This window comes from Marmota monax, unplaced genomic scaffold, assembly GCF_021218885.2.
Source record: "Marmota monax isolate L192 unplaced genomic scaffold, Marmota_monax_Labrador192_F-V1.1 WCK01_AAM20220418_F8-fsc00038, whole genome shotgun sequence".
In the NCBI taxonomy this organism is placed as follows: Eukaryota; Metazoa; Chordata; class Mammalia; order Rodentia; family Sciuridae; genus Marmota; species Marmota monax.
In genome coordinates, this window is record NW_026692498.1 from 7,689,460 (window position 1) to 7,711,907 (window position 22,448).

General features: G+C 55.5%; 1 protein-coding gene across 1 annotated transcript; it reads left to right on the forward strand.

Annotated features, from left to right (window-relative positions):
• Window positions 1–340: 340 nt before the first annotated feature.
• Ehd1 (EH domain containing 1) lies at window positions 341–22,333 on the forward strand. The gene is made up of 5 exons (XM_046445308.2): window positions 341–905; window positions 4,839–4,936; window positions 16,720–17,132; window positions 19,622–19,786; window positions 20,224–22,333. Exons 1-5 carry the CDS (start codon window positions 502–504, stop codon window positions 20,746–20,748), a joined length of 1,605 nt encoding a protein of 534 aa, XP_046301264.1. The 5' UTR covers window positions 341–501; the 3' UTR covers window positions 20,749–22,333.
• Window positions 22,334–22,448: the final 115 nt, after the last annotated feature.

The following is a 22,448-nucleotide window of genomic DNA, read 5'->3' on the forward strand; positions in this document are numbered from 1 at the left end:
GGCGTTGAAAGGCTCGCGGCCCGGGACCACCTAGCTGCGGACTCGGCCTTTCCCAACCACAGCACTTCCGTAGTCCGCGCCGCGAAGGGCGGGGCGAAACAGGTGCAGTTGCCACGGCGCCCCGGCCCAGGGCTCGCGATATTTGAAATCAGCCAATGGAAGGCGGGGGAGGGGAGGACGTGGCACGCAGCTGGGGGCGGGGTCCGGAGAGATTCCTCCCTCTGCCTCTCCGTCCCCGCCGGCCCTCGAGCGGCGGGGCGAGCCGGATCGCTGCGCTCGACCCTATAAAGGACGCTCGGCGAGGCGCGCGCTCCACTCGGCAGAGGGCGCCTCAGTGAGCCGTGCCGTGCGCCTGCGCAGTGCGGGCCGCTCCCCGCCCCCTGTCCCCCGGCCGCCGCCCGCCTCTGTCCGCCGGCCGGCCGGCCCCTCCTCGGCGGTGCGCTTTCGCCCCGCTCTCAGCTGCCCGTCTACCCCGCAGCGGCCACCCCCGTTCCCCGCAGCATGTTCAGCTGGGTCAGCAAGGATGCCCGCCGCAAGAAGGAGCCGGAGCTCTTCCAGACAGTTGCGGAGGGGCTGCGGCAGCTGTACGCACAGAAGCTGCTGCCCCTGGAAGAGCACTACCGCTTCCACGAGTTCCACTCGCCCGCCCTGGAGGATGCTGACTTCGACAACAAGCCCATGGTGCTTCTCGTGGGCCAGTACAGCACGGGCAAGACCACCTTCATCCGGCACCTGATCGAGCAGGACTTCCCGGGGATGCGCATCGGGCCCGAGCCCACCACCGACTCTTTTATCGCGGTCATGCACGGCCCCACCGAGGGCGTGGTGCCCGGCAACGCGCTCGTCGTGGACCCACGGCGCCCCTTCCGCAAGCTCAACGCCTTCGGCAACGCCTTCCTCAACAGGTATCCTTCCCTTGCCCCGGGGGCTCGAGGGGCGACCTGGGCCTCTCACGGCCCTCGTCCTCGCTATCCTTTGTCTCTGAGGCCCCGACCAGACCCTGAACGACCACTCCCAGGGACAGGAGTCCTACCGAGTCCCACGGAAAAACCCATCCAATCACATCTGGAGGTCTGGGAGTGGGCATTTCGGACTACTACGGCTTCTGTCCCCCCCAGAATCTTCCAGATTATCAGTTTAACTCCCAAACCCTCCTGCCCAACTTCGAGCAATGCCGGGGTTCGGGTTAGAAAGATGAGTTATTGCTGCCCTCTCTTTCTTGATTTCCACCTTCTTCCCCAGACCGGACACATCCAAGTCATTCAAATCAATCTCTCCCTGCTCTGAGATTTTTTTTTTTTTTTAATCATGTGTGCGTGTGTGTGTGTGTGTGTGTGTGTGTGTGTGTTTGTGTATCTGTGTCCCCCTGGGCTGCTGTGCTGGGATGCTTTACCATCGAGCTACATCCTAGTCCTTTTTGCCACAGGATCTCTCTAAGTTGCTGAGGGTCTCACTGAGTTCTGAGGCTGGCCTCAAACTTGAAATCCTCCTGCCTTATCCTCCTGAGTTGCTGGAATTACAGGCCTGAGCCACCATGCTAGGCTGAGATGTTTCTTAAGTGTCCTAGAAAAACCCAATAAGGCTTTTGGCCATTTCATTTGCTGGTGTGGTGTGTCTCTGCTCTGCCTCCCCTGGGACCATTGGCTTTGTTTAGGAGGGACAAGAAGGATCCTCTGTGGCCTTCTGACTTTGTGGCAGCCCTTTGAAGGAAGGGGACAGATGGACTCTGAATACTTCTCCCAAAGGTATCTCTTAATGGGTCATTGCTGCCTTGAGAGGCTTCAGGAGGTGGTGATGCTAGGAACCCTGAAATGAGATTTGGGCCTAAGTCCCACTTTAGATGTGCTAGGAGGTTCCTTAGCCTACTTGGACTAACTCAGTTTCCCCGGTTAAATGGGTGAGACCTGCCCCCTTATTAAAAGAATGATCCTGTCACGCTTTTCTCTAAAGGAATTCAAGGCATCCCCAGGCCCCAGGGGAACAAGCCTCCAGACTTCACAGACCCTTCCCTTCTCTCTTTCAAAGAGACTCCAAGCCTTTGAATATCTGAAGTCTGTGTCAGGGGGAGAGCCTAGGAAAGAATCTCAATCCTGCCATCCAGGTCTCCGCCCTGTGTGATTACATTCCTGCCCAGATGCTATGGCCACACAGGGCAGGCTGGCTTGCTCCAGAGCCCAGGCCCTGACCAGGCCCGCCTCCCTGCCTGAGCTGACCTTTGGTGTCTTTTTGCTTCTTTCAGGCATTTAATCCTGTGCTCCCATTCTGTGCTCATGGTGTTGGCAGGGCCAGGTTGAGTGAAGCCCTTTGGGCTCAGGCTCTTGAAGGGCTGGTCCCCTTAGCCTGGCCCCTTTTTCAAGGATGCTTGCTTGCATTTTATCATGCCTGTAGATAGGCACTTGGCTCAGACCTTAGCTGGTGGGAGCCATTTGTTCTTGTGGAAAGTTTGGCTGCTATACTGGAAAGTTATCTACTCATTAGATTTCTGCTTCCAGGCAGAACTTTTGGGAATGACAGGGTGGGTCATTGTCCTCAAGTCTTCACTTGATTCAATCATGAGGGGAGAGCTTTTTTAAAAGGAGAAACCCAGCATGTTATCTGTTTTCTGCCTTCAGAAACCTAGAGTTTTCAGAGCTGGAAGGATCCTGAATGCCACCCAGCAGCCCCTGCCTCACTAATTTAGGAGACTGAGGCTCAGACCGCCCAGCTGATTTCTCAAGTTCACTCATTAAGACAAGCCTGTGGTCACTAATGCTTCTGCCTGAAAAAGGAACAGCTTAGGAGTTTTGGTCAGATAGGCATTTTGATGGTGTGGGTGCCACTAGACCCAAGATCCACACTTAATGCTGCTTTGTCACCGCCTCATCTCCAGAGGGTCCCTGAGTGCCGGGGGTCTACCAAGGGGGCCTTATCAATTACAGCCAAGGCCCAAGCTGTGTCAGGATGTGTGGTATACAGGGTGCCCTCCGCCAGGGAGGGTGCAACAAAAGGGGCTTTTCTGTGGCTGTTACAGCCTCTCCCAGCACTCTTAAAGGGATCCATTGAGTCATGAACTTGACTTTCCGGCCTTTTCCTTCTGAGTGTCTGCTCTAAGAATACAATCAGATGGAGATGGAGCAGACCTGAGACAGGGTACAATCAGGGAGACCTCAGAGTGACTGGTTAAAACCTGTTGCATAACCAGGCCGCCCACTTGTACAGGGAGACCAGTCTGTCTCCCTGTTAGGACCTAGCATCTTTCCTGCCATCTGCCTTTCTTGTTCTCCACCACGCTCCCGGTCGCAGCAGAGCAGCTTCTTCCTGAGTCCTACAAGTGTGCCTTCACTCACCAGGCCCCTGTAGGGGCTTTTTTGTGTATGTTACGTGGTGCTTCTCAAAGGCAGACCTCCTTTCACACCTTTTCTTCTCTCAGCCTTTTCAGAGAGCCCCTTCCTGAGCAGAAACCCAGGATGGGCGTACAGAAGGGCACTCGTGCTCCATGCTGGCCTTGGAGGGGTGAAGTCTGAGGTTTTCTCACCTTGGGGGTCAGTTGGTTTTGCTTGGTTGCTCTTGGTTGCACTCACAGATGGCACCTCTTGCTGGCCTGTGGACCACCAGTTACTTGGGTGATGGGGCCACAAGGAGGAGCTAATCAGTCCTGAATCCTCCTCACTGTTGAAAGGGCAGCTCTGTGCCTGTGTCCTGCTGGACAATAGGATTTCCTTTGCTCACAGTACTTTCTTAGAGAGGTTTGGTTTGTTTATGGTGCTAAGGATTGAATCCAAGGATGCTGTACACTGAGCTACATCCCCAGCCCTTTTAATTTTGAGACGGGGTCTTGCTGCATTGCCCATGCTGGCCTCAAAATCATGGTCCTTCCTGCCTCAGCCTCGGCAGGAACTATGGGCGTGCGCTGCTGTGTTTGGGTGTTCAGAGAGGTTTTTTTTTTTTTGGTGCTGGGGATTGAACCCAGGACCTTGTGCATGTGAGGCAAGCACTCTACCAACTGAGCTATATCCCTAGTCCCTTTAGAAAGTTCTTAAAGGATTCTTTTCTGTAAAGAATCCTGCTGTCAGTTGAGATCACCTTTGTTCTTCTGGGTAGTTCTAAGCCCAGTGTGGAAATTGGGCAGCATAGCTAATCCCTCCCACAAGGAGTCTCCAGCCTGTGGTGACTGTGCCCACTTTGACTTCAGAGCATGATGTGTCTGCTGACCTCCCCACTGTCAGCCAGCCTGTGTGCTCCCCCAGTCTTTACTGGCAGCTCACTGCCGCCCCTTCATCCAGGCAGCTGGGTGAAAGGGGAGCGCTGGCCCAGCAGCAATGGGAAGAGACCATCCCTCTTCACTCTGTGGGACTCCAGCCAAATAGTTGAACATCGTAATATGGAATGGCAAGGTCTCCGTGTCAAGCGTCTGTTTCCTTCTGAACTGAGTGGTGACCTAGGCTCTCGGCTGTCGTTAACAAGTCAGCAACTGGGAAGTAGGACTCTGGAACTCGGGGCGGTGGCCAGGGAGCAGCTGTGACAGAAACACTGCTGTGGGTCATTTGGAGCCTACTGTTACATTTCCAGTTGAGAAAGTATGTCCACTTGGTGGGGGCAGGGAGCATGGCTCCAGGGTAGAGTCCGTGCTTAGCCTGTGCAAGGCCTTGGCCATGTTCCAGCCCCAACACCAAAAAAAAAAGTTTTTCCAGTTTGCTGGCCACCTCTGGAAAATAAGATGATAGGACACCTCCTTACGTTCCTTGCTTCTGGGAAGGAAGCCAGCGTGGAGACAGCGGAGGCCAGAACGCCCTCCTTGTGGCATCTGGAGCATCAACAGCCTTGCCTTGACAGCGCTCTCTGGCCTTGCTCTTCTGCAGGTTCATGTGTGCCCAGCTGCCCAACCCTGTCCTGGACAGCATCAGCATCATTGACACTCCCGGGATCCTCTCTGGAGAGAAGCAACGCATCAGCAGAGGTAAACAGATCCAGGCTGCAGCCAGGTGCCAGTGTCCTCGACCACCTCAGCTGATATCTGTTGCCCAGTTGCCGGGATTCCTTCAGGTGTCTTCCACCCCAGCATTTTCCTTTTATTTCTATCAGGGATTGAACCCAGGGGCATTTAAGCACTGATCCACATCCCCAGCCCTATTTATTTATTTTTTTATTTTGAGACAGGGTCTCACTAAGTTGCTTAGGGTCTCGCTAAATTGCTGAGGTTGGCTTTGAACTCTTGCCTCAGCCTCCCGAGTCACTGGGATTATAGGTAGGTGCCTGGCAGGGCTTTTAAAAACATTTAAAGGAGGGCTGGAGATATAGCTCGGCTGGTAGAGTGCTTGCCTCGCATGCACAGGGCCCTGGGTTCAGTCCCCAGCACCACACACACACACACACACACACACACACATTTGTCTGAAGGGTGCGTGCTTCACATTAGCCCCTTATCTTCAGGCTGCCGCTTTGTTCCCTGCCTCCCTGTACTCAAGTGACAGGAGCAGCCAAGGTGAGGCCCCTGCCCATTCCCTGTGACTGGCTGCTTTTGAATCCTTGGAGCATGCTGGAGACGGGGCAGTTGGGGCTTCAGGCCATGCAGTGGGGCAGCAGGGATATCTGGCTGGGTTATTTGCCTCTGTGCTCAGGTGGCCCAGCTAGCAGTGCTGACTGGCCTCCTGGGGCTTACTTGCTTCCGTCAGCATTTCAAAGTTTTGCCTCCTAGAGCCATCTGGGTTCTAGTAAGCCCAGCAGGACTGTGAGCCTGCCAGATGAAAGAGAAACTAGCAGAACTAGTGAACTTCTTAAGGCTCATAAAAATTTGCTTAAATTTGCTTAGCGTGTGTAGTCAGCAACCGCCCTGAGGTGCGGGGGCAAGGGCAAGGGGCGGGGGTGTAGGGGGGTGACGGGGTAGGTTTCGTGCCCAGGGTTAGATCCAGTTGTGTCAACTCCTGTCTGAGTTTTGCCATGCTCATTTGAAGACCTGGTTCGGGATGCGTCTGGCCTGGGTCACATTGCTCACTGTCGCCCGCCCCTAAAGGTGGGCACCCACTATAGGGCCTGAGTGAGTGCCTTCTGGAAGGACCATGAGGGCGGGCTGGGGTTGGAGGGGAAATCTGCAGCTGCAGAGGGGAAAATGAAATGAGGAAGGGTTGAGGACCAGTGACCGGTTTATCATTAACTTGCACAGCTCCCCTGTGCCCCTTGCCCTCCGGGCTGCCCCACAGTGGGGAGCCTGCAGGTGAAGCCAGCCACCTGGGCTTCGGGGTGCTTGGATCTGCTGTGGCTTTGAGGGGTGAAGCTCTGTCCTCTGTCCTCGCAGGCCCCAGCCAGTGTGACGTTGCATCAGACATATTAAGACTGTGTCCGTTTTTTTCTTTAATTGAAGGTTGAGCCCAGGGAAGCTTTACCACTAAGCTACACCCTCAGCCCTTTTAATTTTTTGAGGCAGGGTCTTGCTAAGTTGCTGAGACTAGATTGGCCTCGGACGTGCAAGAAACATCTCTCTAATCGGGTTTGAAAGCTGCCCATTTTGCTTTTAGGTTGTAACCCTGGTGGGAGTGATGCTTCTAGGAGTTAAGGGGAGCAGATTTGGGGACCCCTCTAAAGTAGCCAGGGCCCATTTTCTTCTTTCTTATTGGTATTATTGTTCCAACTTGATTTTAAGAAAATGCCTAATGAGCCAACGCCCTGTAACTGGCCAGAGCAAGGCAAGTTTGAATAAGTTACTCTTTAAGAGCAGGAACTGCAGCAGGAGTCCATTCACAACATGCCTCGGGGCTGAGGTGTCCTGGCCTTTGAGGCCTCAGGAGTAGGCTGAGGGCCTTACTGTGTGGCACTGTGCACACAGTGTAGGACAGGGACAGCCACTCACCAAAAGAGGCTTATCCCTCTAGAATGCCATTGTTGGTGTGGCTTTAGGGCCCGATGTGGGTCTCTCCTGGCTCCTGTTACCTAATAAAAGGATTCAGTAGCTTCTGTTTCCCTGGTGCCATGACATTTGCCTGCTCTGTGGTCTGTGACACTTCAGCCTGTGCCCTCGGGGCTTAGGCTGAGCAGCTTGGACTTGAATCCCCGGTTCTGTCCCCTGGGATGCACCCCTTCCCTGCTCCTTTCCTGTGAGGAGAGAGACGCGGTCTGGACTTGTTCTCTCTAGGACATGCAAGGCAAATGCTGTACCACTGAGCTACGTCCCAGCTCATGGTTTTTATTTTGCTCTTTTTTCCCTGCAATACTGGAGATGGCGCCCGGGGTCTCTTGATTGCCAGCAATCTCTCTACCATTGAGGTGCATCCCCAGCCCTTTTAGAGTTTCAATTTGAGAGAGGGTCTAAGTTGACCAGACTGGGCCTGAACTTCTGTCTTCCCGCCTCAGCCTCTCCAGTAGCTGGGATTAAGGCATGTACCCCCTGCAGCCTTCTTGGCAGTGTTTTTATTTTTTATTGAATTTCCGTAGCTAATTGGTCACTTAACAAACTTTTATTTATTTATTTATTTTGGATGTGTTTGTGTGGTGCTGGGCATTGAATCTGGGGCTTTATGTATGCAAGGAAGCACTCTCCAACTGAGCTATATCTCCAGCCCGGCAATGTGTTTTGATGGGGTTAGAAGGACATTAGGGGCCAGGCAGTTCTGGCCCTCAAGTAGCCTGTGCAGGCAACACATGGAGGAGACAGATGCCTGCCTTGTGGGGCCTCCTGTGTCTGCTAGGTGAAACATGAAGCGCCTCTGGGTCTCTGTAGCCAGAGCCCCCTTATCTACAGAAGGTACCCTTACTGCACCCTGGGAAGAGGAAGGGTGCTGAAAGATTAGGGTATCACTCTGTTTTTTGTTGGTGCTGGGGATTGAACCCACGGCCTTGAGCATGCGAGGCAAGCACTCTACCAACTGAGCTACATCCCCAGCCCCAGTGCATCCCTCTGATTGGAGGACGGCTGTCACTGTGAAATAGTGAGATTCAATCCATTTTCTAGACTATTTCTTTCTCTCCATAACTCCAGAGATCCTGACTTAAATGTGACTTACTGTACGTTACCCAGTTAGGACTTGAGGCTGTGTTTTATATCATTGAAAGAAGGACTATTACTTGACACCTCTGGAGTTGCTGGATGTGGACTCCAGGTGGTTACCCCAGGAGATCACAGGAGGGGCGGACTTCCTGGAGACCTTGCCGCTGGTCTCATGAAGGCCTCCTGTGGCCCAGTGTGGCAGAGGAAGTCAGGGCAGGGCAGCACCTTCTGGGCTCCCTTTGCTGGCAGCATAGAAAACAGGTGTTTCCCTCCCAGAAAGAGAGGCCCAAGGCGAAGGCGGGGCTGGACAGTGGCACACTGCTGCAGTCTGTCATCTGTTCCCTGGAAAACAGAACGTCCTGTGGGTTGCTCACACAGTCGCATTGCTGAGCCCACGTGCTCCCACTCCCACCCTGTCCGCCAGCCCCTCCTGATTCTTTCCCTTTCTCCACGGCCCCTAATATGTGCAGGTAATATCGTCTGCAGAGATAAGATGGGGCCTGTGTAGCCCCAGAGCAGTCTGGACACCGCCCAGGCTCTGCTGGGGACCCCTGAGAGTTGGCTCAGGGAAGAAAAGGGGCCCCTTTTGGGGTCTCAAGCTGCTCTTGCCTGTTCAGCTAATCTTCTGAGTGACTTTAAAGATAACATTGTCCTCTGTCAGCGGAGAAAGGTGGCCTGTGAGGACAGTGTTCATTCCTGAGTATTGCCCATGTGACTGATAAAGGGCAGCTGGGCCAAGCAGGGCAGGTGCCCTTGGCTCCCAGAGCCATGACCAACCACCTGCATAGTCAGCGCCTGGGAGCAGGGTCTTCCATGCAGTCCTCTGGGCAGCAGCAGGTGGCGCCGTTAGGGGCCTGGCTAGTGCGCCCCCCACCTCCCCTATTGTCACTCTGTAGCTGTGACTTAGCTGTGACTGTTGTGCCTCAGTTTCTCCCAGGAAAGCTGTGTTGGCAGGGGCAGTGTGACTTCAGCCTGGCTGGCTCGGTGCCTGGTTTCCTGCTGCTACTGCCCAGCAAAGCGTCCCATCTAGTCACCACAGCAGCTGCGCCTGCGAGGAAGCTGCTGCCGTGCAGATGAGGAAACAGGCTGAGGGACATCAGTAAGGAGCCCCAGATGACACCAGGCAAGCAGGGGTCAGCCCCAGGATTCAAACCTGGCCAGGTTGTGCTTATGCTGCAATGTAACTGAGAGTTTGACCCTTTTGGGTCTTTATAGTACAGGGTTCTAAGCTCCCTAAAACACAGAGGCTGCCTTCTGCCTTCCCCCAGTCAAGGTCGGGCTCAGTCTGGAAGGGACCCGAGGTCTGAGGTTTGAATAGCATCTTCTCCCTGTTCCCTGCCTCCAGCCAGAAGCTGCCCCCAGGCCATCCATGGAGGTCCCCCGGGTTCTCACTTGCCCTCCTGCGGACTGTCCCTGGTTTGCATGCTTCGCCATGCCGTCCTGATCCTCATAGTTGGGTAGGGCTTCCCAGGATCAGACTCCAGCTCTGCAGCCCAGAACCCTGTGACCTGATCATACCCTCTAGGCCAGTTTCCCTAGAGTGTTCTGCAACCACAGGCTGCTCCAGGGGTTGCCCAGAAGCCTGGGGCAAGGCTGAGTGCTGTGTTCCTCTTGGAAATACAGCACAGATGATACCAGAAGCTTCAATCCAGGTCAGCACTGGCCCCAAGGAGTCACTGTAACTCCTGGGGGCCACATCATGGTGACAGGTACAGCAGTCCTTTCACTGTACTATAGCCCTCTTAGGGTTGTTGAGGATGGTGTAGAAGTGGACATGCAGGAGGCGCCCGCCCTGGTGCCTGGCCCACAGTTAAGCATTCATCAAGTGTCCCCTGACTAATAGTAAAGAGACCAGAAGCTCCAGGGTTTCCCAGACTTTGCTGTTTTTCTGAGTCATGTCCTGAGGAGCATTCTCGGGGCGGCACTGACTCAGCTGGGGTTCCCCTTTGGATTCCAGAACATCCTCTGGCCTGGCCTGCCCATAGCCAGCCTCCCTAAAGCCTTTGACCGCCACCACACCCCACTGGTGTGCATCCCCCCTGCGTTCCTCCTCTCTGCCCAGCAAGCTGGTTTGGCTGAGCGTTCAGCTGGGGGTGCAGCCAGCTCTGCCCGTGGAGGCGGCGTACCAGGCTGTGCTGGCTTCGGCACCTGTTCCCCAGGCTGCCAGCCGGTGGCAGGCTGGGGAGCAGCTGGCCCGAGGCCTGCAAATGTTTGGTTTCTATTTGAGGTACCAGGCATTCTCCACGCCTCAGAAGCCATCCTTGCCTACACGCCCATCAGGATCTGGGCTTCTTGGGTCCCAAATACAAATCCTGAGAGTAAATAAGAGCAGACATTCACGCAGAGCCAGGCACTCACTGGACCTTCCGGCAGCCTCTGGGGTGAACTACTGTCTTCCACTACAGAGAAGAATCTGGGAACTTAGGCTTGGGTGACCTCTGGGGTGACCTGGCTGGCTGTTGATTAGAACTAGCGCACGGTTGAAGTGTGGAGCCCGGTGCTGTCGTGGTAACTGACCCCGGCCTGATACAAAATCAACTAAGGACACTGTCTGCGAAAATCAGTGCCTAGAAAGGGAGAGTTCTCCTCCCTTCCCCTTTTCAGCAGGCTGGTTTTCAGGGAACCTAATTAGCACCATTGACTCCTACCTTTTGGACTGTAAAGAACTTTCCCTGGGATCTAACTATGTCACTTTGAATGAAGGCTCCAGGCCAAGGCCCTTATCGCACTCTGCCTTGTAAACACGCTTCCCTCCTAAAAACTTGGACACATGATCACATATCCTTCACATCCTTTTTTTTTTTTTTAATATTTATTTATTTTTTTGTTTTAGGTGGACATGGTATCTTTATTTTATTTTTATGTGGTGCTGAGGATGGAACCCAGTGCCTCATGCAAGCTAGGCGAGTGCTCTACCACTGAGCCTGAGCCCCAGCCCCATCCCTTTTTTATTATTATTTATTTTTTGGTTGTAGTTGCACACAATACCTTTATTTTATTTATTTATTTTTCTGTGGTGCTGAGGATGGGACCCAGGGCCGCACACATGCTAGGTGAGCGCTCTGCCACTGAGCCACAACCCCAGCCCCTCCACATATCCTTTTTTGAAACCTTGTGCACAACCGTGTATCTTTTTAGACTAGAAAATTTACAACACTTGATAGCTTATAAATGTTGTGAAAACTGGTAAGGGGGACTCAGAATCTGGAGTGCCGATCTCCTCTGGTTTCTCCCACTGTTTGAACGCCGTTTGCCACTTCTTGCCTGATTCCTGCAACATGCCAGTCCATCTGTCCTTCCACCGCTGCCTTGTCTTGTTGCTTATTTTAGGTCAGATGGGTTGAGGTCTGCGTTCCGTATGCTTAGATCCACCTTTTGGAGTGTACAGCTCATTATAGCAACTGTTTGCCACCAACCAGGACAGGGAATTTCCCTCACCCGAAAACTTCCCTATGTCCTCTGTGGTCACTTGTGCCCAGTTCAGGCAGCACAGTGACATTTGTCCCTAAAGTTTGCTTTTTCTGATATGCCCTATAAATGGAATCATACAAATGCAGAGCCTTTGTGTCTGTCTGTCTTCTTTCATCGATTCTGATGCTTTTGAGGTTCATTCCTGTGTTTTGGAATATGCAGCTGGGCACGGTGGCACATGCCTATAATCCCAGCAACTCGAGAGGCTGAGGCTGAGGATCTTAAATTTGAGACCAGCCTCAGCAACTTAGCAAGGCCCTAAGCAACTTAACGAGAACCCTGTCTTAAAAACTAAAAAGGTCTGGGGCTGTGGCTCAGGTTTAAGCACCCGTGGATTCAACCCCCAATACCAAAACAAAAACCAAAACCTTTCCCTTAAAAAAAAACAAAAATCATTTGAGGTGCAGGTGATGGAACCCAGGGCCTCCACATGCTAGACCGGGGCTCCACAACCAAGCCACACCGGGCCCTGGCGTGCTTCCTCTCTATTGCTAAGCTACATCCCATCTCAGGCTGACCTCTCATTTGTGACCCATTCACCTCTTGAACTTTCTCCAGTTTGGGACAAAACTGGAGTATTTTATTATTCAAAACTTGACTAAAGCTGCTGTAAATATTGGTGTACAGCTGTTGGTATAGGCTTTCATTTCTTTCCAGTAAATGAATCCCCAGGGTGAGGGCCTTGGTTTAAACTCTGTGCTACTTGAGCGTGGGGAGCTTCCGAGCTGGTCCTTATAAGCTGCTGGGTCCCAGATCGAGAGACGCTGCTTGGCTGTGCCGTCTCCGTCCTGTGGGAGTTGGGAACCTGTGTGATGGGGTGTTTGGCAAGGAATATTGAGGCTCATGCTGCTTGAATGGCAGGAAACAGGAGTCAGTTGGAGACAAACCCTCCATTGTTTCACATTCTAGAAACTTGTGGAATGTGTGAGGCAGCTCTCTACAGCTGCTGGAACCACCTGAGTAGGGGATGGTGCTTGGAGAGGGAGGGGTGTGTAGAGCAGCTCCCTCGTCCTCTCCTGGGCCCAGGTGGGAAGGCAGCTGTAGGTGGCCGGGGCCTCTGCTGTGGCTGTCCAGAGCAGCTCTGCTCACCCTTAGGTCCCACTCCCAGGACTTTTTTCTCTTAATGTATAAGATTTTCCACTTCACCCACTTCTTCATGTGCAGCTCCGTGGCGTTGGGGACATTAACATCTGTGAAGCCAGCCCCTCTGTCCATCTCCAGAACTTCTCAGCTCCCCAAATTGAAATTCTCCACTAAACCCTGCCTGCCCCCTTCCCCCACCCCCCGCCCCGGCCCCTCCCTCCCACTTTCTCCTGGCATTGGCTGTTCTGGGACCTCAGGTGGGGTCTGAAGTGGCCTGTGACTGGCTTCTTTCTCTTGGTGTCTGTTCTTCCAGGTTCCAGGACTTTGGGGCCAGAGCTTATCCCGGGGGCTCATGTGCCTTAGCAGAGGTGACACTGGCTTTTACTCACTAAATCCCCACTGAGCAGGTTGACTTTTCTCTCCAGCCTACCCCAAGGGCCGTGTTTTCTGTGTCAGCTCTGTCACTCCCACCTGGGCCTGAACTGGATAAACCTCACCTCCACCCCTGCATCCGGGCCTGGGGACACCCAAGCCAACCTCTGCTGGCCCCAGAGCCTGCAAGCTCGTTCTGTGCACATGCTGGGGTTGCTGGTGGCCTGACGGGTGGGTGTTTCTGTCCTTGTCACCCACCACCAACCTGAATGGAGGGTTCAGCTGCTGTTCTTGCCCCTTGTTGGGGACCCCAGGCACTTGGTGCTGCTGCTGTGTGGTGTGGCCCTCCATGCCTCTGGAAACCAGTGTCTCAAGCCACAGAGGTGCCTCAGAGGGCAGTGAGGGACGGTGGGCCAAGAAGCTCCAGGTGGGCCTGGTGGTGGTGTCCAGACATGTGGTCACATGCCCTTGATGACATGGTGCAGGCATGAGTGCTGTGACCTTTTAGGTGACCTGTGGATGTACTTGGCCAGCCGCTGTGGCTCCCTCCCACCAAAAGTGTGAGCATTTTCCATAATAAACAGGAAATTTTATTCACCTGTGAAAATATTGCCTTAGCTCCATTTTTGACTCCTGCCTAGGTGCTGGCCAGGAACTGGGCTTGTGGGCCGGGTGGGGGCAGGGTCGGGCTGGGATTCAGACTCCGGCCTCCTCCGCTCTTGTTCCCTGTGGACGAGAGGTAGGGGAGGGAGGCCAAACTGGGTGGGACTTGGGAGGGTGACCTCAGCTCCCCAGGCACTGTCCTGACTGCCAAGCCAAATCCAACATGGCTGAGCACAGCCCATCAGGGCGCCCCTGTTCCCAGGAACTTGGTTTTGGCATCGCTGCGTCCCCAGCTGTGTGGATTCTAGTTCCCACTTGTGGTGGGGTGAGGACACAGTGTGACGAGGGAGAAGTTGGGCTCACTTTTGCTGAGTGAGAGGCCTCCATTATTTCCTGAGACTTTTCGTTTTTCAGTGCTGGCCTGTGTCCCTAAAGCTACTCCTCAAAAAGTGGCCCCATGGGTCAGCCGGGATGTGGCCTGTGGCCTGGGGCAGCACCATCCCTTCCAACTTCTGCTGACTTTTCATTCCCTGAGTGTCCACTCCCTGCTCCGGGACCAGGGTGTCCCTGCAGCCTTGTACTTTGGAACTGGCAGCCTATGGTGGCTGTCAGCTGGCATGTAGTGTCCTGGCACTTGCTCAGTGCGCTCCCACACCTGGGCACGTTGAACCTGGGCATTCTGCTGCCCTGGCTATTGTTGGCTGGAGTCCCGGGAAGCAGATGGGGTTCCCCTGCCCAGACCGAAGCTCAGCCCCAGCTACTGCACACCTCTGCCTGGGGAAGAGTTGCCTTCTGGTCAGCATGCCGTGTCCCTGTCCTCTGGTCAGCGTGCCGTGTCCCTGTGGTGCTGCAGCAGCAAAGAGTTGCAAAGCACAGCTCTGGGGAGCCCCCCGCCCCCCGCAACCATGCTGTCACTAAAGAGGTGGATCTGGGATTTTCTTTACATTTTGGTGACTTGCCTCAAGGAGTCTGGCCTCTGACCTCCAAGTCAGGCCAAACACTGGTAGCTCTGAGTTCCTGACCAGTGATGGAATTCCAGGCCCCTCAGTCCCTTGTTCCCAGGGAACTCCACGCCCCCTCCCCCAGTTGTTCCATTTCCTGCTAGGTCCCTGTGGGGGGCCCTCCCATTACCTCATTTAATCCTGCCTGTAGGGCCTAGAGAGAAATCATGCAGATACAGTAAAACTCAGAAATGAAGTCACCAGTCAGTGGCTAGAGCCGGGAGCTGAGTCCAGAACTACCTTATTTCAGAGACTGTGTCCTTTCTGGCTGTCCCAGCATTGGGAGAGGCACAGCAACCCTTAAAGCGCACTTGACCTGGGGCCTGGCAACATGAACATTGTTGTCTTAGGGAGTGGAATCGCACCCTGGCAGCCCCGCGGTGGCAAACCTGTAGCCTAGCGCCTTGGGAGCCACAGTCTCTCCAGCAGCCGGGCTGGGGACTTGCCTCCAGCCTGGGAGGGCTGGCAGGATGGGGAACACAAAGGCCTGAGCTGCCCGCCTGGCTGCCATGCAGCACTGAGCAGGCCTGAGAGGGCCACATCCACATTCCTTGGACGGTTGTCCTTTTCTGTGAGCTCCCCTCCCCCTGCCATCTTTCTGTCCCTCTTGTCTGCAGAATGCATGTCAGACCAGTGGTTGGGGGCACCATGCGGTCTTCACGGGGAATGCCAGGTGCAGGCTGTCTGGGCGGGCCCCAGGCATGCCCCCTCCTATAGAGCATCTGCGGGAAGGGCTTCTCTGGTTTCTTCACAGGAGTTTGTGACTGCTCTCTGGGAAGTGCTTTGTGGTTCTTAGAGGGCTGGCCTACGTCTGTGGTGGCTTGGGCACAGGTGCAAAACAAGGAGAAGGACCGGCACCTTGTGGGCTATGCCAAATTCCCCGGGGACTCTAGGCTGCTGCCATACACAACCTGCCTTTCTCATAGTGTTCCTAAAAGGCAAGAAGCAAATTTTCACTTCTGGGATCAGTGGAAAGATTTTGAAGAGCCATAGTTGTCAGATAAGATACTAGTTAAAAACACTATTGCGGAGACTCCAGAATGGCCCAAGTCAGATACCCAGGAGTTTATGTGAAAAATAATAGTCCCAGCCACCGGGAACACACAGCTTCCATCTTTGAACTCAAAGTGTCTACTCTGCTCCTACCATTACATCTGTATCCCAGTCCCCAGAGAGAAAACCAAAAGGGCTCTTACACCTTTTCTTATTTCTGTTGCAACGAAGGATGTAAAATGCAGGCTTAACCTGGAAGCCACGAATCCAGCTTAAAATAGAGAGTTTTGTTATAAGTGGCAGAATTCCAGTTAGTCTGTCAGATGGCACAAGTCATTTTAATTGGTTGAGTTTGATTGGACCTTAATTGGTTGGTGAGAAACAGCATAAAATAGGGTTCAGTGCTGGAGCTGGTCTGGGAGAGTCACTTGGTCACAGAGACATGCTTCAGAGGGCTGCGGTGCAGTTCAGAGGCAGAGCACTTGCCTAGTGTGCGTGAGGCCCTGGGTTCCCTCCCCTGTGCCGCGGGGGTGGGGGTGGGGGTGGGGGAGAAGTATTTGACACCTACAAAGGGAAGTGGTTTGCAGCACTCCATGGGCTCGATGTAGAGCAGAGGTCAGCAAACTTTCTGGAAGGGTCAGAAAGTCAATATTACCAGCTCTGCAGACTTCACGATTTCTGTCACAACCGAGCTCTGCTGTTGTGGACAAAAGCAGCCCTGGACACACAGATGAGTGTGGCTGTTTCCCTGGCGCTGTTTACACAGCAGGTGTGGGGGGGCTTGTGTCGTCTCTGAGCTGTAGTTTGCCAGCCCCTGTTGCAGAAAATAAGAGAGATTCTTGCAAAATAGGGAGCCTGGCACATAAGCACTGAACAGGTGGCCACTAGACTGCAGGCACTGCTGGTGGGCACACAGTTGGCAGGCGGCAGCACCTGGGTCCATCTCTCCTGCCCTACTGTGCAAAGCCACATTGCTAGGGTCATCTTGCCCTCACGTGACCCACTTTAGAACAGGCTGGGTGGCTTCCTGTGCTTGAGCACCTATCCATACCAGGTGCCGCGTGTAAGAAGAGTATGGCCATGTGGCGCCGAAGTAGGGGAGACCCAGCGACCCTGTCCTAGGCAGTGGTGCTGCTCAGATACCTGCATTCTGGGGACTTGAAGAGCACCCCCGGGTATGGCAGTTCCATGCCAAGTTACTGGGCCCTTGCTCCCCGACCTCACCCCTCTTTCCCCCAGGTTACGACTTTGCTGCGGTCCTGGAGTGGTTCGCTGAGCGGGTGGACCGCATCATCCTGCTCTTCGATGCCCACAAGCTGGACATCTCCGACGAGTTCTCTGAGGTCATTAAGGCACTCAAGAACCACGAGGACAAGATCCGCGTGGTACTGAACAAGGCCGACCAGATCGAGACGCAGCAGCTGATGCGGGTGTACGGGGCCCTCATGTGGTCCCTGGGCAAGATCATCAACACCCCCGAGGTGGTCCGCGTCTACATTGGTTCTTTCTGGTCCCACCCGCTGCTCATCCCCGACAACCGAAAGCTCTTCGAGGCCGAGGAGCAGGACCTCTTCAAAGACATCCAGTCTCTGCCCCGAAACGCTGCCCTCAGGAAGCTCAATGACCTGATCAAGCGGGCCAGGCTGGCCAAGGTAGACCCTGGGGCAAGGGGCTGGGCACAGCATCAGGTGGGGCCCAAGGGGCCCAGGGCTCTGGGGCTGGAGGTTTGCCTGAGACGCAGCCCAGCTGTCTGCGGAGCCAGACCAGTGTTGCTCTTTCTGTGTCACAAGCCACTGCTCTGTGGCCCTGTGGTGTAGCCCAGGGTTGTGCCTCCCTGTGTCAAAGTCTGAATGTGTGTTCAACATGGAAACAGGAAGTTACCACAGAAGAAAGGAGGTGCCCCGGAAATGGAGTGTGCTGTACGTAGCTCAGGCCTCCACAGCTGCCCCTCAGGCTTCGTTGTGCATTAAAGTGCGCGGCCTGGTGGTGGTACTGGGGGTGTAGTAGGGACGGCACCCAGCCCCCGGCCAGCCCTTGGTGGCCTTGTAAGGAAAACAAGGCACAAATGAAAACAAGCATCAAGCATCTGTGCTGTTACAGGTAGGCTGGGGGCTGCGTGGCCACAGCTGGGAGCCATCCCAGGGGACAGAGGGCCATGGGGTGGCCTGAGGTGGGAGCTGCTGTCCAGGAGACAAGAGGTAGCTAGTGAAGAGATAGGCACTGGCCTTCAGCCCAGAGAGAGCACCAGTGCGTAAGCCCACACCCCGGGAGGCGGCAGCAGCTACGCAGGTCCTGCAAACCATCCTGACCCTCCAGAGGAGCTCAGAGCCCATTGCACCTGACACAACATCTGTGTCACTTGAGCTTTTGGGATCTGGGTGCCTGGCCAAGTGCTTGAGTGAGAGTCTGGGGTAGTGGAGGCTAGGAAACCCCGTCAGCACGCCAGTGAATCAATCCTTCAGGCACAGAGCAGAAGGTGTCACTTTAGGATGTCTGATTTTTTTTTTTTTTTTTTTTGGTAACATTGAGGGTTGAATCCAGGAGCCCTCTGCCACTGAGCTACATATCCAGACCTTTTAATATATTTTTTTCTGAGACAGGGTCTCACCAGGTTGCCCAGGCTGGCCTCAAACTTTCAGTCCTCTTGCTTCAGCTTCCCAAATTGCTGGGATTCTAAGTGAGGCCACCATGCTCAGCTCAGAATTGGTGTCCCCAGTGAGCACTTGTCAGAAGCTTGCTCTGGGGAGGGTACAGGGCTCTTCATTTTTCTAGATATCCAGGACTCCCCGTGAACAGAGCTGGCTCTGAGATGGGAGCCTATGGTCTCAAAGGACCAAAAAGAGCCTGAGCTAAGGGGCGGCCCTGACCCTACTCTCCCCCAGGCTGCAGAGAGTGGCCCTAGCCTCGGCCTGCTCAGCCTCCATCGGCGAGAGGCAGAACAGGGCAGGCCGGACTCCCTGCCCTCAGAGATGGCTTGTAACTGTCTAGTCATAAGCCTGGAAAGCCCCGGGGTCTCTAGTTTTGTCCTACACCTGCTGTTTTGTGGCTGCTTCCTTTTCCTGGGGACTAGCGCTAGCCTGTGCTGGGAGAGTGGTGTCTGTGGCTGTGACCCACCTGCTACAGCATCCCTGGGAGATCCCGGATGCCAGCCCCAGAGCTGGGGGAGCTGCCACTGGGACTGAGTGGGGTGCACTGGATGGGCTGGAATGGCCACAGGAGGGGAGCGGCCGCCAGCAGCAGCCCTCTGTGACTGGACGTCACTTGGCAGGGCTGAGCGATTTGAGGGCTGGGCTGCTCTTGGTGGGGGCACCAGTGCAACCGGCCTGGAGCAGGCGGCAGATGAAAGGTGGCCGCCCTTAATTGGGAAATGTGTAAGCAAGGCTTGAAGCTGAGCAGAACCTCGCAGCAGCTGGAGAAAGCCTTTGTGGGTCCTTCGTGGGTCCTTCTAGTCCTCAGTCATCCCGAGGCTGGTGGTGCGCAGAGCAGAGCTGGGACTGCATTGGAGCTTGGGAACGTCTGAGCACAGCACAGATTTGAAGCTGTAGGCAGGGACACCCACCGCACCCCACCCCACTGCCTGGCTCTGCAGGGAGCGCTCGCCTCCCCTGCCTTGGCAGCTGAGGCCAAAGAGAAACAGGCAGAACGGGGGCCTGGGACACCCTCCGCTGCCCCATTACATGCCCGCCTCTGCCCCCAGCACCTTGAGCACCTTGCTCCTGGGCCAGGCTTCCAGGTGCTCTGAGCCCACTGGAAGAGACTGAGTTCTCCTGGCCCGAGGTTCAGGGGAGGGTGTGCAGTGCCTCGTGGCGCCTCTCAGTGCTGAGCTGGTGGCCTTCTCTTGTTGACAGGCAACACTTGTCATCATGACTTGTGCAGGACGTCATCTGCCTTCTGTTGCAAGTGCACCCTCCTTTCCTCTGTCCCCATGGCAGGGAGGGGTTGTGCCTCTTGCCAAAATGTGTCCATCCCTAGACCCAGGAATCCTATGGTGGAACAGCAGCTTTGAGTGTGACCCCCGCCCCTCTGCCTTCCTGCCCCCAGGCAGTGAGCAGCGGGCACCTGGCTGCATTCCTGAAGGCTCTTGGGCAGCCAGGGCACATGCCAAGCAAGCCCCTGACGCCCAGCCCTTCTGCCCACCCAGGTCCATGCCTACATCATCAGCTCCCTCAAGAAGGAGATGCCCAACGTCTTTGGTAAAGAGAGCAAGAAGAAGGAACTGGTGAACAACCTGGGTGAGATCTACCAGAAGATTGAGCGGGAGCATCAGATCTCCCCCGGAGACTTCCCGAGCCTCCGCAAGATGCAGGTATGGCCACCCCGAGAAAGGCCAGGGCATCGGGTGCTGGCTCTGGAGGGAATCCTGGCTGCAGGGGGTAGTGCTTCCCCAGACGGACACAGCTGGGTTAGTCACCTGCACCCCACCTGAGTCAGGGTTGACCCAGATTGTGACACCAAGGAGGGGAATGTGGTGACTCAGCAGGGGGTGGGGCCCTTGAGCATCCTGTCTGACTCCTGGAGGGTGCTGCCGAGCCAGGGCTCATAGCGCTGGACGGTCAGCGAGGAACTGGTTGCCTCCTTTGTATTTGTTTTGTTTTTGCGGTTCTGGGTTCAGAACCCAGGGCTTCACACGCGCTAGGCAAGCGCTGTACCCTGAGCTACACCCCAGCCCCCAAACCTGATCTGTCTCCTTGTGAAGCCAGGGCCGCTGCCCCACCCAGCCCTCTCCTTTCTCCTCCACCCTAGGAACTACTGCAGACCCAGGACTTCAGCAAGTTCCAGGCCTTGAAGCCCAAGCTGCTGGACACAGTGGACGACATGCTTGCCAACGACATTGCTCGACTGATGGTGATGGTGCGCCAGGAAGAGTCCCTGATGCCCTCCCAGGCCGTGAAGGGCGGTGCCTTCGATGGCACCATGAACGGGCCGTTTGGGCACGGCTATGGCGAGGGGGCCGGTGAGGGCATCGACGACGTTGAGTGGGTAGTGGGCAAGGACAAGCCCACCTACGATGAGATCTTCTACACACTGTCACCTGTCAATGGCAAGATCACAGGAGCCAACGCCAAGAAGGAGATGGTGAAGTCCAAGCTACCCAACACGGTGCTGGGGAAGATCTGGAAGCTGGCCGACGTGGACAAGGACGGGCTGCTGGACGACGAGGAGTTCGCCCTGGCCAACCACCTCATCAAGGTCAAGCTGGAGGGCCACGAGCTGCCCGCTGACCTGCCCCCACACCTCGTCCCGCCCTCCAAGCGCAGGCATGAGTGACCGCCCTGGCCATGCAGGGCCACCCGGATGTCCTGCCCACCCTCTGTGCCTGCCCAGGTGGGCAGGGCCTGGGAGGCAGAGATTGGGGGAGGGGAAGGGTCACCACCTTTCAAGGTCCATAAAGACTGAGCGGTGTTTCCTCAGTTCTCAAACAGGAAGACCACCATCTTTCTTTAAGGCTGTTCCTGGGCCCGTTGGGGGAGGCGGGGTGACGCTCGGATGTGAATGATGGAATTTTGTGCACAAGAACTATGGATATTTTTAATATATAACGTTAGAGGCAGCCTTCTTTCTTGCCTCCTCCTCTGTCCGACAGCCCATGCACACACACCTTCTCTTCCGTCCCAGCCTTTACTCTTGCCCTGGCTAGCCGCCATGGCAGCTGACCCCAGGGTGCTGGGCCGCCTGGCCCGCCTCAGCTCATGGTCTGGCAGCTGCCACCAGGGGCCGCCGAATAGACAGGAGCCCCAGTTCCCTGTGTTTCCAGACTGGGGATGGCCTCGAGCAGTGGCTCTGCCCCAAGCCGGTGCTCCTGGGGTGAGCCAGTCTAGTTTCTCCCCGCCTGGCCTGGACAGCCTGGGCTCCCAGTGCCCATGCCCCACCCCTGCCCCTCACACCCCCAATCCAACAGCCCTACAGTGTGGCGGCCACAGGTGCAAAGCCCAGCCGCCTCTGTTGTTTTAGGGGGCTGCAGGGAGGAGTGAGCGCCTTCCAGGAACACGTAAGCTAGGTCTTGTTCTATAAAGGGACACCTTTCATACTTGACCAGGTTTTCGAGAAACTTCCACATAACTAGTTCAAAAGCTGGGACTTTTGTCTCTCTTGCCCACAGTCCAGCTTTGGGGCAGCTTCACCCAAGAGCCATTAGGGGTGTGGAGTAGGTCAGAGCCACCTTTCATGGCCCAGGTTTGCTTTCTGGCTCAGGAGGGGCGGCCGTCCCAGGCCTGGCCCAGAGATGTCTGAACTGTGGCCCTGGCTCGCTCTCTGGCCTGCGGGAGCTTCCTGGCACTCTTCTTGAGGTGGGTGGAGGATCCCTGTGACCTGGTGTGGTTTGGGGCTGTGAAAGGAAGCCTGCGGCTCTGGCCTCCTGTCCAGGCAGCAGGGACCAGGGGAAAACCCAGCCCCTTCACCCCGTTTTCCTCTCCCTTTCCTACCTTCCCCCTCCCCCTGAGCAAAGGGGGCCACACAGGACCTGGATCTCCTCAGATGGACCCCACAGCCCCAGAATGAGCAATAAAACCAGAGCCAGCAGGCAGCCAGTGCAGACACCTTACTCTGTGCCGCCTTGGGGACCTGGGGACCTGGGGACCTGGATGCTCTCGCTGGCTAGGGCAGGTGGAGCAGCCTCCTGTGCTCAGGTGGGCTTCAGGGAGCCGCTTGCCCACCGTAGTGCTGCTGCTGGCCTGTCCCCCACTGCCCTGGCCTGCCTTTCATCCTGTATGGTATCAGGTGAGGATGGGTGAGGTGCGCCCTCACTGCCCCGTTGGCATTCCCTGGGTAAGGGCACTTGTTCACACTCACCTGGGGGCACGTGTCAGACTGGAGACTGTTTTTCTTGCATTAAAGAAAGTTTTCATTGTCCCGACGCTGGCTCCTGGTGCTCAGTTGTCTCTTCCAGGGCCAAGAGCCCCAGACTCCTCCCACTCGGGACCCCAGGGCCACTGGCAGAGCATTTGGGGGACCAAGACTCCAGCAGGGAC

Bases quoted from the DNA above. Each gene is read 5' to 3' on its own strand.
- Ehd1 (XM_046445308.2), top strand. From the start codon at position 502: ATGTTCAGCTGGGTCAGCAAGGATGCCCGCCGCAAGAAGGAGCCGGAG. The intron at 17,133-19,621 runs GTAGACCCTGGG...CTGCCCACCCAG, and splicing joins AGCGGGCCAGGCTGGCCAAG to GTCCATGCCTACATCATCAG. The intron at 19,787-20,223 runs GTATGGCCACCC...CCTCCACCCTAG, and splicing joins CGAGCCTCCGCAAGATGCAG to GAACTACTGCAGACCCAGGA.